Below are 16,901 nucleotides of genomic sequence, written 5' to 3' on the forward strand. Positions count from 1 at the left end.
ATGTAATTCCTCTGTCTCTGCAGCTAATCTAAGTGTTTTTGTCTTTGTTTGCTAACAACTGTGTCATTCTTAAAGGAATGAAAGAGTACCATTACATCTCACTTTTTCCAGTCGTCACAGGGTGCTTGCCTTATATGGAAGGAGGAAGCTCTTTTTTCAGCTTTGAAACTGTACAGCAAAAAGCCATGATGTAGTTTCCTGTCTACACTATGAGTATTTCCACCTGCCTACAGCCCCTTTATATAGACCATGTGGTACAGTTGCACTGTTTAGTTTGTCCCTGTTTGCATGATGGATTAGTAGCTCTGTGTAATGGCACTTATCTTAAATGCAGTCTGCATGAAGTAAAGGAATGCTGGCTGGCACAATAATTTTCACAGGTAAGCATTATATTTATATTAACTTATTTTACAATTTACAGAATAGTAACTCAACAAGCTGGTAAAATTAAAGCCAGAGTACATGGTACAGGTGGTTGTCTCTGACAGATTTGCCTGCTTTCAGGTTAGGTAGTAACTTTGTAACATATAGGAAGGATGTCTGAGGTAGGTTTTTTACTCAGAGAGTGGTTGGGGTGTGGAATGGACTGCCTGCAGGGATAGTGGAGTCAGAAACTTTGGGAACATTTAAGAAGCTATTGGATAGGCACATGGAGTACTTCGGGATGATAGGGAGGAAATAGCTTGATCTGGGTTTCAGACAAAGCTCGGCACAACATCGTGGGCCGAAGGGCCTGTTCTGTGCTGTACTGTTCTATGTTCTATGTTCTATCCAGCCTTCCAGCCTCCGACACCTCTGTGCGACTGTAGTTCTGGCCTCTTGCACATTCCCTATTTTAATCCTTCCACCATTGGTGACCAGGCTTTCAGCTGTTGGAAAATAACACTGGAATTCCCTCCCTAAACCTCTCAATCTTTCGATCTTTTTCTCAAGTGCCCCTTCAAACCTCCACTTTGATAAGCTTTTAGCCATTTAATGAAGTAGCACCCTGTGTCGCATCCTGAATGATTTAATACATCAAAGGTGATCTGTAAATGTAAATGTAAATTGTTGGTGTTTCTGTTGAAATGATGTGATCCATGTTGAAATATTTAAGAAATACCCACTAGAAGTGTCAATTACAAGGGGGCACAGTTTCAAGGTGAGAGGGAGAAAGTTTAAGGAAGATGTGCCGGGGAAGTTTTTCATGCAGAGAGTGGTGGGTGCCTGGAACACACTGCCAGAGGAGGTGGAAGCAGGCACATTAGCAACATTTTAGAGGCAGCTGGATGGGTGCATGAATAGGTAGGGAATAGAGGGATACGGACCGAGTAAGGGCAAAGGTTTTTTTTTAGTTTAGTTAGAGCATAATTGGCACAGGCTTGGAGGGCCAAAGGGCCTGTACCTGTGCAGTACTTTTCTTGGTTCTTTTCTTTAGAAGCTAAATCATTCTTGAACAGAGTTGTCCTCTTATAATCTCGAAGGGATGTTTAATGATGTACATGCAGAGAGTAGTAGTTTGAATCTTGATAGCACAATACACTGTGTCTCAATATCAACTTTATTCTTATTCTCTGTCAAGTCATTGACCATCCTGACATGGAACTATATTGCTGTTCCTTTAGGGTCAAAATCCTGGAACTCCGTTCCTAACAATGCTGTAGGTGATTCTACAGCGTTGTAATCGTTCGTGAAAAAAATTCACCACCACTTTCTCAAGGACAATTAGGAATGGGTAATAAATGCTGACTTTGCCAGTGATGCTCAGATCCCATGAAAGAATACAGCAAATTTCAATGTGTCATCATTCAGATTGAGAACAGATTGATGTATCAACCTGGCTGGATTGTACATTGACAGATTCTGATTCCTTATCCTTAGATAAAACAAGAAGCACAAAAGAAAGCAGAGACTAACTGTACGTCACTGACAGTACGAATGAAGGTTTTAAGTAATTCTGCTTTGGTAAGTTATTGGGTTATGTATATAATCAGATTGCTGAGTTGACTCAGGTTAAATTCTAACTCTAAATTTACTTAATTACCATGCTATAAGTGTCTTAAGTTCTATTGGTAATAGAAACATAGAAAAACTACAGCACAAACAGGCCCTTCGGCCCACAAGTTGTGCCGAACATATCCCTACCTTTTAGGCCTACCTATAACACTCCATCCTATTAAGTCCCATGTACTCATCCAGGAGTCTCTTAAAAGTCCCTATTGAGTTTGCCTCCACCACCACTGACGGCAGCCGATTCCACTCGCCCACCACCCTCTGTGTGAAAAACTTCCCCCTAACATTTCCCCTGTACCTACCCCCCAGCACCTTAAACCTGTGTCCTCTCGTAGCAGCCATTTCCACCCTGGGAAAAAGCCTCTGAGAGCCCACCCGATCTATGCCTCTCAACATCTTATAGACCTCTATTAGGTCTTCTCTCATCCTACATCTCTCCAAGGAGAAAAGACCAAGCTCCCTCAGCCTATCCTCATAAGGCATGCCACTCAATCCAGGCAACATCCTTGTAAATCTCCTCTGCACTCTTTCAATCGTTTCTACATCCTTCCTGTCATGAGGCGACCAGAACTGAGCACAGTACTCCAAGTGGGGTCTGACGAGGGTCTTATATAGCTGCATCATTATCCCCGGACTCCTAAACTCAATCCCTTGATTGATAAAGGCCAGCACACCATACGCCTTCTTAACCACCTCCTCCACCTGTGGGGCCGATTTTAGAGATTCTTCTGATCCTCTACAGTACTAAGAGTCTTTCCCTTAATATTGTACTCCCTCATCCCATTTGACCTGCCAAAATGGACCACTACGCATTTATCTGGGTTGAAGTCCATCTGCCACTTCTCCGCCCAGTCTTGCATCCTATCTATGTCCCTCTGTAACTTCTGACATCCCTCCAGACTATCCACAACCCCACCAACCTTCGTGTTCAGAATGTTCGGAAGTAATGATCTTGACCCTAAATTTTAAAATACTAGTTAATTTTCTTCTAATGATGGCAAAGATTATGAGTCAACAAAAAGCCTGGAGGATAATATTAATCAAAATGCTTTGACAATAACTGAAGGGTCGGATTCAATCATCAGATAAAAGGAAGCAACAGAAATACAACCTTTTTGGAAGATGTTCAGAAGTAATTACCTTGACCCTAAATTTTAAAATACTAGTTAATTTTCTTCTCATCAGATTATTGGGTATCTGCTGCCTTTCTTGAAGTAAAAGGAAAATGAGAGAAAATGCCTTTGCAAAAAGTAGCACTTAAATACCAAGTGACCTGTATAAAATTGTAAAAACTGCGTTGCTGCAAATGCAATTGGTTAGAGTGTGTGTGTAAGTCTTCAGCTCCATGGACTCTGCTATGCTGATAGTTGGGAATTTAAGAGATGATGTCTGTATGTGTGCGTTTTGGCTGTTACAGGTGTGTTTGTAGTTGTGGGTGTTTAAGTGCTACTTTTGTATTTCTGTTGTGTGTAAATATATGTGTGCATGTGTAGTGATGTGTGAGTCTGTGGGGGTGTAATGGTGTTCCAGTATAGAGGATGTGTAATAGTGTGTATGAGGTCTAGTAGTGTGGATGAATGCCCCTAAAACATATGTTTGTATAGTGAGACAGATGGAGGACAGGAATGAAAGAATACAGAGGAAGATACTACTGTTAGTAAAAGTGTAGAAGTATTTCCACATTTAATCAAGATAAGTTTGTTTCTTATTTATTTTTGACAGTCTAAAACACTAACTAGAAGTGATATGGAACCAGCCAATGAGGTAGTGAAGGGGGAGCTACATGAACCAGCAGAGATTGTGAGTAACCAGCTAAATTAAATACCATTCAGATTCTCGTAGCAGCCTGAATGCTGGAAGTGTGGTTTAATCATATTTTCAGTTTTTTTGTGTAGTGAAAGTAATTTTAATATTATTACTGTTGTTACAATGGATGATTGGAAACATTCTAGATAAATTTAAACTTGTTCTAATTAGAAATTTTTAGATTTCTTTTGATAGAATCATGTTCTTATGTTTATTGTTAAATAATTTAAATTGAGGCAAGATAAGTAAAATAAATATTTGACAAGAAAGGTGGTGGAGTGATGTTGGATGGTGGTCGGGTGGCACTAAATTGTCTCAGTTGTACTGCTGGGTGTTGTAGTGTTACATCATTATCGCAATACAATTTATTTTTATCTTTAGGGAGATGCCCAGAATTACCAATTGGTATTGGCAAACAGTGATGACTTGTCACCTTCTCTGATTGGTGAGTTTGAAAACAAACTTGCACATTTTCCCGCCAGATGTATCAGACTATGGTTTTGCCTGCTGCTTTTGTGCTGCAAAAGCTAAATTATTTCTCAAGTACCAAGTCTCATCAACCTCCTCTTTTTAGTATGTAAAATCATAATGGAAAACATAAACACTTTTGAATCTAATATTAACAGATTAATGGACATATGTTTTCAAATAAGTTTGCTTAAATATATGTTTTATATATTTTAATATATTTTAATGATCATTGTAAACAATTTGAAAGGAGCCTAGAAAGGGCTGGTCAATTTATATTGATTAACAATCTATAACAGTGTGTTCCTGTTTTTGTGTAGTAAATGTAGCTGTTGATAGAATTTTGATTATGAAAAGAGAATTTTGGAAATATCCAAGTTTTCTTTTGTTCTGGTGAAAGTATGTACATTCCCCATGTTACCTTCTCCATAGTACAACTATGTTATTTTACTGTTGCTAAGGTTTTTGCTGAGCTGCTCCTTTTTGAGGGAAAATCAAATATATAAGTTCCCATGTTTTTGTTTTCAAATGGAAGGTGAACCAAATCGAACTTCAAAATGAAGATTTCTTTTTCCATTTTGAATCTTTTTATTAGGATCCAAGTTCAGCTGTTGGTTTAAAGACATTCTGAGCTATAAATGATTCGGAAATTACCAGACTGCAATGTTGGGAAATGTTCCAGTGTTCAAACTGGAATGTGTTAAATGCTATGTAGATCGCACCTCTGATTATTTCAAAATGCAGAGGATGGAGGAAATTCAAAAAGGGAAATAGTACTTTTAAGTTGTGGCAATTATTCTAACCTCACTGTGTGCTCTTGTAGGTGATGGAATGAACCAACTCCACAAACCAGTCAAACAACAAGCAAAGTGTGATATGAGGGCAGTCAACTTGGAGATAAAGCCTTCATCAGAGAAACCTTGGTGTCAGTTCCAACTTAAACACTCCCCCGGTATGTTGGTGCAAAGTGCTTATGAAAACTCTGCTAGAAATAAGAGGGGGTTTTCCTGTCATTCCAAAAATGTGCTGCAAGCTTGAAAAACATTTTTAATGCATTTCAGAATTAATTATGCAGCCTTTACTTTGCAAGTGGATTTCAGACCAACTTCAAACTACCTTTCCAATAAAAGATCATCAGCCTGAAATGTAACACCGTTGCCTGATCTACTAAGTACAGTATTTCTAGTACAGCATTTTAGTTTTGATTCCATGATGCCTCATAGTGGAACAGTGGTTAGCACTGCTTCCTCACAGCACCCGGGACCAGAGTTCAATTCCGGCCTTGGGTGACTGTCTGTGTGGAGTTTGAACATTCTCCCCATGTCTGCGTCAGTTTCCTCTGGGTGTTCCAGTTTGCTCCCGCAGTCCAAGGTGCAGGTTAGGTGAATTGGCCATGCTAAAATGCCTCATGCTAAAGATGTGTAGGTTAGGGAATTAGTGGGTAAATATATGGGATTCTGGGGATAGGGCCAGAAGAGTTGGTGCAGATTTGATGGGCTGAATGGTCTCCTTCACTGTAGGGATTCTAAGATTTTGTTTTTTTGTGTCATACTGTCTTTGCTGTAAACAGCATGTACGAGGGCTATCGGTGTTGATATTGCTTTGTACGGCTGCTCAGTAGCTGAGAAGCATACACATACTTTGCTGGGATCCCTCCAGAATTTATTATTTATTTATTAGTCACAAGTAGGCTTACATTAACATTGCAATGAAGTTACTGTGAAAATCCCTGTTATTTATTTGGCCCCTGAGTACATATACTTTTATCTGCATGCAGGTATTTAGGTACATTTGAACCAGATGCTTCGATCGATAAAATTGTAGCTTTGTCTGTTATTTTCATTTAAATATGAAAAATATTTTTTTCTTTCTTCTTCTCCAGACGAAATGGATACTAGTTTGAAAAAGAAAAACAAAATGAAAATGTTTTGGCCTCTTCGCAAAAACTCATTACAAAGCGAATCCATCTCTTCACACAATGGAGGCCTCTTCAATCGGCATCTTAAAGACATCTGCGACCAAGATGACACACTCGCTGATCCCATCCTTGTAAGTCAACAGTTGGACTTTTTGGTCCGATAGAAAAAGTTGGAGTTTAACACACAGTGAACAGTGAAACAAAACTAAGCTAACACATATTCTAGCCTCATTATTCCAAGCTGGTGTCTATGTATCTGAGCTGCTTTGCTAGTCACATTAAGTGCATAATACTTCATGGTAGTGGTCTGCAGAAGCTCAAATGACTTTCCTTTTGGTGTAGACTTCTGACTTTTACAAAGGGGCGTTACTGAAAGCGTTTGAAAAATATCACTATTTTCCTGCAGAGTTTAGATTCAGTCAGGAATTTACAGATCCAGATGAGAGTGAGAAATTGCAAACAGAAAGCTATTTTTAGAGTACATTATTTCTCAAAATAATGAAGAACTCTGCTTTTGTGTTTTATTTAACTTTAGAGTATCCTGACTGTTCTGTTCAAAAAAGGACCCTCATTTGTTGGAATATTCCGGAAGTCTGCAAATGCCAAGGCTTGTAAGGAATTAATTGGAAAACTAAACGCAAAAAGAGAAGTTACCTTGGAGGAGGAGCCTGTCATCCAGTTAGCTGCAATATTTAAGGTAGAGAGTGCTCTGAGGAGGCCCTGGACTGGGCAGCACCAAATCAACACTTCATTTCAATTATTTTTTCATACGAGAACCACCATGACTAATTTGAAATATGTGGTTGTTGCAGGATTTCCTACGTCATATTCCAGGTAGCTTGTTGATAACAGAACTGTACGACAGCTGGATGGCAGCCATGGAAAAGGAGAATAATATTGAAAGAATTGCAGAGATCAAACAGTAGGTATCACCCTGTAGCAAGAAATCAGCTGAGGGCCTCTGATTTGCTCAAATGCTGTTGTGTGTTTGAGAACAACTTATGTTCTGAAATGTCCTTGTTAGGCTATGATACCAAATTGCTTTTCAAGTTAAGATAAGAATTTATTTAAAATAATGTGTGTAGCATGGACATGTGTAACAGTGATACTTCTGTTACACTTCTGCCATTATATTTTGTCGATTGGTGTAAAATCAATAACAGTAAATCTGACTCAGATTAATATATAGCAAATATAAAAAGCTAAGAAAATGGTTTGAGAAATTAATGGCTTTGATCATATAGAATATACTGCACAACAATTTGTTATAAACCAGCATATCTTTTAACTTACACTAGTAAGTTAAAAGATATACAATAGTCTTAAATATTTAGGCAAAGTGCTTTCTCAAATATATCATCAATCACTGCACTTATTTTTTCAAATAGTCATGAGTGCGATTCTCCAATCTTGTCTATTCTTGCCCGGCTGCCAGCAAGAATGGAGAATTTGACGCTCATTCAAAACTCCATTCACTGCAGCGGTATCGGAAAATCCCAGATGCGGGCGAAGTCAGAGACTTTCGGCATATAAGTAATCAAAAAAGAGAACTGTTCTAGGTATCAGACCGTTGAATAGGTCTCCAAATAAGGGCATCTGCTAATTCTGCGGGCTAGACCCATGTGATATGGGAAGTTCTGCCAACTTTAAAAATTGTGAAGTTGATTCTGTTCAAACTGGTCACAAGACAATGAAACCCGTAGTGGGGGATTTCTCAATGGATGTTTAGAGAAGTGCTGAGTTATTGGGGAAGTATTTGATTGAGTAAGCTAAGTTTCAACTTGCAACAATCTAACTGGAACTTTTTATATTTTCCCTTAGGCTTCTGACAAAACTTCCATGCCACAACTGCCTCTTACTTCGCTATTTGTTTTGTGTGCTGTACTACATCAATAAACATTCTGAAGTGAACAAGATGGATGCCTACAATCTTGCTGTCTGCATCGGCCCAAATATGCTCTGGCTCAACAAACCTGTTTCAATTGAATTACAGAAAGAAGTCCTTGCAAGGGTAAATATACCGTGTGCTTTTGGCCTAGAAGTCCTTTCTAGATATGTAAAACAAAAAATGAGGGAGGGACGATCTTACAAAAAAATTCTAAGCGCCAAACATGCGTGAAAATGGGAGAGAATCGCGCCCATTATTTCGATGAGCTCCCAGACATGATTGTATGGCACTTAGAGAAAGAAGAGCCCAAATGTGATTCTTGGCACAGTGGGAGTGGGTGGAGCCTATTCACGATGGGAAGCTGGTTGCTGAGCTCTGGCGTGGGTGGGGATTGCACAGGTGCATACAGTGTATATACACTGTGCACTGGGAGATCTGTCACTCCCCCCATCTCCCAGGACATCGCTCCCCACCCCGCCAATCGCTGCCCCCCCCCAGTATTCTATGCCATGGTCCCGTCCCAGTCATGCCAGACATGGCTCCGATCAACCAGCGAAAGGAGCCGCTAAGATTGCCCACTAGGTGTTGTTTAATCCTATGATACATTAAGTATTTTGATATTACTGATAATTAGGACCAAAAAGTAGCCATTCTAGTAGACACTTTAACATGAATCCCTTGGGGTACTTTTTTCCCCTCTAACCACAGATGTACACAAGATTTGGAATTCCCCAAATTAGTTTAATGTTAATATCAGTCCGATATTAACTGATATCACAACAAAAATCACAACAATCAAACTTCCAGACACCTCTCTGAACATTTCTAGTCCAACCCTTAAGCTTGTTTATTCATCATTTTCCTTTTGCTCTACAAAGCAGCTTGGAATATTTTCTCTGTCAATAGCCCAACATAAATGCAGAAGATTATTGTTGCTTGTTCATTATGTTTATTTAATGCCATAAATATCAAAGAACAAAGAAAACAAAGACCAGTACAGTACAGGGACAGGCCCTTCAGCACACAAAGCCTGCACTGACATATGACGCCTTTTCAAACTGAAGACCTTTTGCGCCTACGCGGTCTGTATCCCTCTATTTCCTGCCTTTTCTGTCTCAGAGTCAAGATGTCTCTTAAACGTTGATATAGTATCTGCTTCTATCACCTCCTCTGGCAGCGCATTCCAGGCACTTATCAGCCTCTGTGTAAAAACCTTGCCTCGCACATCTCCTTTAAACTTTCCCCCTTTTACCTTAAACCGATGTCCCCTAGTAATTGATATTTCTACCCTAGGAAAAAGACTCTGACTATCCATGCCTCTCATAATTTGTAAACTTCTATCAGGTTGCCCCTCAGCCTCCAATGTTCAAGTGAAAACAAACCAAGTTTGTCCAATCTCTTCTCATAGTTAATACCCTCCACACAGTACCTTCCTTCACAGTAACTTCATTGCAGTGTGAATGTAAGCCTACTTGTGACTAATAAATAAACTTTAAACCAGGCAGCATCATGGTAAACCTTTTCTGTACCCTCTCCAAAACCTCTACATCCTTCTAGTAGTGTCACAGAAATCATAGAAACCCTACAGTACAGAAAGAGGCCATTCGGCCCATCAGGTCTGCACCGACCACAATCCCACCCAGGCCCTACCCCCATATCCCTACATATTTTACTCGCTAATCCTTCTAATCTACGCATCCCAGGACACTAAGGGGCAATTTTAGCATGGCCAATCAACCTAACCCACACATCTTTGGACTGTGGGAGGAAACCGGAGCACCCGGAGGAAACCCACGCAGACACGAGGAGAATGTGCAAACTCCACACAGACAGTGACCCAAGCCAGGAATCGAACCCAGGTCCCTGAAGCTGTGAAACAGCAGTGCTAACCACTGTGCTACCGTGCCGCCTCAGTGTGGTGAAAGAACTGTTTGCGGTGTTCCAAATGAGGCCTGTAAAGTTCTATACAGTTGCAACATGACTTTTATACTCTATGCCCTGACTAATGAAGGCAAGCATGCCATACGCTTTCTTGACCTCCTTATCCAATTGTGTTGCCACTTTCAAGGAACTGTGGACCTGTACGCTTAGATCCCTCGATATGTTAATGTTTCTAAAGGTTCTGCCATTTACTGTATACTTCTTTCCTGCATTAGACATTCCAAAATACATCACCTTGGATTCGTCCAGATTAAATTCCACCTGCCATTTCTCCGGCCAAGTCTCCAGCCTACATAGATCCTGCACTATCCTCAGGCAATCCTCCTCGCCATCTGCAACTCCCCCAATCTTTGTGTCGTCCTCAAACTTACTAATCAGACTACCTACATTCTCCTCCAAAATCATTTATCTATATTACAAACAACAGGAGTCCCAGCACTGATCCCTGAGGAACACCACTGGCCACAGATCTCCAGTCAGAAAAACACTTTTCCACCACTACTGTCTGTTTTCTTTGACCAAGCTAGTTCTGTATCTATCTTACCATCTCACTGCAGATCCCATGTGACTTCACCTTCTGCCTGCCATGAGGACCTTGTCAAAGGCCTTGCTAAAGTCCATGTAGACAACATCCACCTTATCATCAATTTTGTCATTTCCTAAAAAACTCAATCAAGTTTATGAGATGCAACCTCCCATGCACAAAGCCATGCTGCCTATCGCTAATAAATCCATACTTTTTCCAAATGTGAGTAAATCCTGTCCCTAAGAATCCTCTCCAATAATTTCCCTACCACTGATGTAAGGCTCATTATTTCCTGGGTTATCCCTATTGCCCTTCATAAACAAAGTAACAGTTGTTAACATGGGACTTTATAATCTTTTGTACATAATTCACTCTTTATTAGTCACCTTTTTGCCAAGTAGGAATTCCAACAATAAAAGACAGTGGGCCAGATTCTCTGACCTCGGCCGTAGCTGGGATTTTCCAGTCCCGCTGGAGTGAAAGGGGACTTGGCTGAGCGCTAAATTCTCCGTTCTTGCTGACAGTAGTGGCAGGGCATGAATGGCCAGAGATTTCCAGCTAATGGTACCTAAAGCCAATGCAATGTAGTAAAGCTCCTTTTTAAAATAACTTGGCCAAGGAGATGAGACATCTAAGAAAGGTCTAATCTGAGAAGTAAGCAAAGCTTGAAGTGGGGCAAAGCATGTTATCTATTAGTTGCTGATTAAGTTATTCGCATCTGGACTTGGGCATTAACTTCTGATGTTGATGTTGGCCTGCTTTTACATCATCAAATATGACCATCTAGCGCAACTAGGAATGGAAATTGTGCACAGGGTGACGGGGAAGCTAATCAAGCTAGTAATGTAAGGAAGCTCTTTCTAATTTGTTTCAGTACTAAAAGTGTATTTTTGGGCAGGCACTTACTATCAAACATCAAAGAGCAATGAGGAATTGAAAAAGCAAACTTTGTGGCATCCACAGTTCTTTAAGGGAATGGTTTTATAGTGCTTTACTCTTCACCTTTTGTATCCTAACATTTGTTTCAACTTATCTTTTAAAAATTGTTCTTAAAATCAAAAATATTTGCTGAAGAACTTTTCACATTCGGTCAGAATGATAATTCTGGTATGATTATCAAGACTGAGCAAATCTATTTTCATTATAGATTGTGGATCTGATGCAGTTTCTAATCGAGAACTGTTGTCTAATATTTGGTGATGATATAACCACACTCCTGGGTAGACCAGTGCAAGTGCTACCTGAATATACTGATAACTCAGGTAAATAGAGCATGCATTGACTTACACATCACATTAAGAAGGGCTTGATTTATATAGTACAGGACATGCAAAACATTTCAAAATCAATAAATTACATTTCAAGTTTTGTCATTTTCATGTTATAGGCAAACAAAGTAGCCAGTTTGCATCAAGTAAGTTCCCACAAACAGCAGATAGGATGTTGATATTTTGTTTCCCGATGGATCAACTTAGTCTGGACTTTGAGGGACACTTTGACTGGAATTCTCTGACATCGCCTGTGGCTGGATTCTCTGGTCCCGTTGCTGTGAATGGAGATTTGGCCAAGTAGTGGCAGGGTGTACATCAGAGAATTCAGCCTTCATTTTTTTAGGTGAAGGAATACCAAGGCCAAAATGTTTTGCCCCGCCCCACCCCCAGTGGATTCTGACGTGGAAGGGGCGAGTGTGAAGTTACATGGATGGGATTCTCTCTAGGCCCTCACCTGCACTAACCAGGCTGCAATTTTATGCTGGGGCAGACAGTGCCTTGTGCCTCCTCTTAAGGCCTGGTGAGCTCCGGTCCTTCCTTCCACCCCAACCCAACAGCCACTGCAGCACTCTGCCTGGAGGGACGGGAGAGCTGCCAGCCACTCAGATTGGCTGGCAGCTCTCCGAGATGGAACTTCCTCCTGAGGAAGGGGCAGAAGTCTGGTCTTATGCTAATCAAAGTTTGTTAGGCTATAATATGGCATTAGGGTCAGGGGGTGGCGAGCTCCCACCAACCTGGAAGTTAAGTCCCAAGAGGTCATTTACATCCATCCAGGGAAGCAGATTGGTTAACATCTCATCTTAAAGATGGCAACTGTACTCAAATCCTGCAAAAAAACTTGATTCCAATGCCATCTGACACAGAGGCAAGAGTGCTACCAGTTAAACCAAACTGACACATTATGCTTGTATAGCAAATTGACTTCATTCCATTACTGAAGAATTGCTACTACCCATGTGACGGGAGGTGCAAATAGACTGTCATTCTGAAATCATGCAAATAAGATTTCAAAGACTTCACATGTGGCCTTTTGATTCAAAGTTCCCATGACTGGGTTCCCTTCAGGTACTCCAGTTTCTTCCCACAAACCAAAGATGTGCAGGTTATGTGGATTGGCCATGCTAAATTGCCCCTTAGTATCCAAAAATGTGTAGGTTAGAGAGGGATTAGCCACAGTAAATGCATGAGGTTATGGGGATAGGGTGGGAGGGGGGTGGGCCTAGATAAGGTGCTCTGTCGGGGAGTCAGTGCAGACTTGATGGGCCAAATGGTCTCCTTCTGCATTGTCGGGATTCTATGGTACTATGGACTGTTCAATTTTGACAGTCTTGAAAGCAAAAATATTATTGGGTAACCAGAGCAGGCCATAAAATATAACTGAAATGTTTGTCATTTTGATTCCAGACATATCCTCTCAGCAAAATGATTCTGCCTATGATAGTCCTGATCAGGATGATTGGAAAGATGTATGCAATGAAAAAAGACGCCGTGCAAACTCTAGCTGTAATCAGCTATTGAAGAGCAATGAAGGGCTGAGAATGGATCTAAAGATGAATGGTCAAATGGACATTGAGGCTGGAGATTGTGCTACAGCTTCTTGCAGCACTGAATCAATGGATGCTACCAACAGAGCATCTTCGAGTCCTGAGACAACATGCCTGCCAGCATTCATGATTGAACATTATACTATGAGGATGAACCGACGCTGCTCAGAACCAATATTAGGTGTCACCTCCAGTCCTAAAAAGATCAACGAGCAGGAATTATTAGCAAGGAGCCACGATGATTGTTCAATCCCATCTGAGGGCCTGGATTTTGATCATCAACCAATGAAAAAACAGACATCTGAGGAAAGCTTTACAAGATATCGGTTTAGCAGCAGAAGGCCAGCCAACCTTAATGCCAGCTCACATTCTGAACTTTCCACAGCCTCCTCCTCCAAGGCTTCTTCAATTTCTTCTTTGGCTAGTTCATATTCAAACCTGTCAGAGAATTCTGTTTTTACCAGCTCTCCACTTGTTTCCCCGACTTGTACCAGTCAGGAGAATTCCTCCTTTTCAGAGTATCCATCAAAACCTCAAGCAAATTATATTCAAGTTCCTGATAACAATGTGAAACCTATGAAAGAAAAAGCTAAGAAACCGCTAAAGAAGACTCAAAGCTGGGGCCCTACAAGGTCATTTAACTCAAACAAGAAAACCTGCCAGGAAAACATTTTGAAAGAAAACCTCCCTATTAGTGAGACAGTCTCTGAGGACCAAGTCAATGCAAGTGACTCTGCCAGGTACAGACCTCGCTTAATTTCCGTTGATGAGGTTTTTCAGAGAATTGATAGCAAAAGACGTTGTAGCCCACCTTCTTATCGTAAAGCTGTTGAAGAAAATAATCCACCTGTTGTTACAATGAAAAGAATGACAGTGAAAAATATGAGAAGATTGTCTCAGTTGGAAGAAGCCAAGAAATACAATTATCATGTTGCTGCTGGGCAAAAAAATAGGCCTTGTTCTTTAACAGAGGAAGTGCCCAATCCTTCATGTCAAAACAATTTTAAAAATGATGTTTATTCTTGTGATATACAGGCTCAACCTGCCAATCAGTGCAAAGAGTTGCACAACAATTTTGATGATGATTTGGACTGTTTCAAATTTGAAGAAACACAACCGTACAGGGGGAGAGCTATGTCTGAATCTGCAAGCAGGGAAAGATGCTTCAGACAAAACTTTGAGGATTATGAACAGATTCAGCATGCTAAAGAATCTTATGTGTAATATGGACAAAAAAGCTATCTCTAATGTTCTTCTCAAGCTTGTGTTCAGTTAATGCACTAATAGAGTTTAAAAAGCTGTTCGTGATGTTGCAATGTTCTTATGTTATGACTTTCAATAAGTTCAGTGTCACAGCAAAAAATGGCACTGTAATGTATAGAGTCTTTGAAGTTCCATGGGGGTACTTTTAACCTAACCTTCTGAGTGGGAAACTAACAAGATCAGGTAGAAGGCACATGTTACACCCTACCCAAATGGGGGCATTTTAAGCTATTCTGCCAGTTTGAAATCTCAGTAAGAAGTCTCACAACACCAGGTTATAGTCCAACAGGTTTATTTGGTAGCACAAGCTTTTGGAGTGTCGCTCCTTCTTCAAGTGAGTCACCTGACTTTAACTTGGCATTGTGAGACTTCTTACTGTGCTTATCCCAGTCCAACGCTGGCATCTCCACATCACAGTTTGAAATCTGACAGGATTGATTAAAATGTTGATTTACATTCTGTCCAATTTTACTGTCCATTGAAGCCAATGAATAATATTGGTTTTAAAATCAGCATTCCACCTGATCCAATTAGTTTCTCATGCAGCAAATTGGGGTAAAACTGCACTGGCCTCCATTTCAAATCAATAGACAATATGGAGAGGAAAATCTGTACGATAGAGTTACAACATGAAACTGTAGAAAGGAATCAAAGTTGTTTATTTGAGTTATATTTGAAGTGATATCACTGAGGATGTACATATTCATATATTAAAGTGACGTTCCGTGTAAATATTGTATATGCAGAGTATCAGAGATCTTCATGCATGTAATGTATTTTGCAACAAAATTCTACTTCTTCAACCTCTTCACTACATTAAAATCTATGTTCCTATTGGACATTATTCTATTTGCATTATATTTTATTATATTTGATTTTAAATGCCTTGCCCTGTAAGGGTACTGTAGGCCGATTGGTAGTTTGATGTTCTCGTCTTGCAAGAATTCTATAGCCACCACCTGAGATTCAAATCTCAGCGGACAAAGTTAGCATTGCTGCCTCACAGCGCCAGGGACCCGAGTTCAATTCCAGCCTTAGGTGACTATCTGTGTGGAGTTTGCACATTCTTGTTTCCTCCCACTGTCCAATGGTGTGTAGGTTAGGTAGATTGGCCATGCTAAATTATCTCTTAATGTCCCAAGATGTGTAGGTTAGGGGGTTTAGTGGGGTAAATATGTGGGGTTACAGGGATAGGGTCTGGATAAGATGCTCTGCTGGAGAGATGGTGCAGACTCAATTGGACAAATGCCACAAAGAACAAAGAAAATTACAGCACAGGAACAGGCCCTTCGGCCCTTCAAGCCTGCACCGACCATGCTGCCCGACTTAACTAAAACCCCCTACCCTTCCGGAGACCATATTCCTCTATTCTCATCCTATTCATGTATTTGTCAAGACGCCCCTTAAAAGTCACTACCATATCCTTCTGCATTGTAGGAATTCTATGAAATACTTGAAGTCATAGAAGTTTACAGCATGGAAACAGGCTCTTCTGCCCAACTTTTCCATGCTGCCCAGTGTTTACCATTAAGCTAGTCCCAATTGCCCCGCATTTGGCCCATATCCCTCCATACCAATCTTACCCATGTAACTGTTTAAATGCTTCTTAAAAGACAAAATTGTACCCGCCTCTCCTACTACCTCTGACAACTCGTTCCAGACACAAACCACCCTGTTTGTGAAACAATTGCCCCTCTGGACCCTTTTGTATCTTTCCCCATTCACCCTAAACCTATGCCCTCTAGTTTTAGACTCCATTATCTTTGGGAAACGATGTTGACTATTTACCTTATCTATGCCCCTCATTATTTTATTGACATCTATAAGATCAGCCCTAAGCCTCCTACGCTCATGGGAAAAAAGTCCCAGTCTATCCAGCCTCTCCTTATAACTCAAACCATCAAGTCCCGGTAGCATCCTAGTAAATCTTTTCTGCACTCTTTCTAATTTAATAATAACCTTTTGATCATAGGGTGACCAGAACTGTATACACAGTATTTCAAGTGTGGGTCATGGACAAGTTGGGTCAAAGGGCCTGTTTCCATGTTGTAAACCTCAATAACTCTAAAGTCTTGTACAACTTCAACAAGATGTCCCAACTCCTGTATTCAATGTTCCGGCCAATGAAACCAAGTCCAATAAGTTGATGTTATTACACAGTTCTATCATCCATCACTCTGGGGTAAGAATGGTGCTAAACAATGGGACCAAGGACCACATGGTTTTGGATGCAGGTTGGAAGGGTTGACGTGGGTGGTGAATCATAACAAATTCAATCTAATTG

At 40.5% G+C, this 16,901-nt stretch overlaps 1 protein-coding gene across 1 annotated transcript; it reads left to right on the top strand.

Moving 5' to 3' along the window:
- Positions 1-240: 240 nt before the first annotated feature.
- On the top strand, positions 241-15,460 carry tagapb (T cell activation RhoGTPase activating protein b). Its single transcript, XM_078230582.1, has 11 exons — positions 241-380; positions 1,861-1,944; positions 3,715-3,792; positions 4,180-4,243; positions 5,090-5,218; positions 6,149-6,315; positions 6,720-6,881; positions 6,997-7,106; positions 8,006-8,195; positions 11,687-11,801; positions 13,215-15,460. Exons 2-11 carry the CDS (start codon positions 1,918-1,920, stop codon positions 14,576-14,578), a joined length of 2,406 nt encoding a protein of 801 aa, XP_078086708.1. The 5' UTR covers positions 241-380; positions 1,861-1,917; the 3' UTR covers positions 14,579-15,460.
- The last annotated feature ends 1,441 nt before the right edge of the window (positions 15,461-16,901 follow it).

Source organism: Mustelus asterias, chromosome 15 (assembly GCF_964213995.1).
Source record: "Mustelus asterias chromosome 15, sMusAst1.hap1.1, whole genome shotgun sequence".
In the NCBI taxonomy this organism is placed as follows: Eukaryota; Metazoa; Chordata; class Chondrichthyes; order Carcharhiniformes; family Triakidae; genus Mustelus; species Mustelus asterias.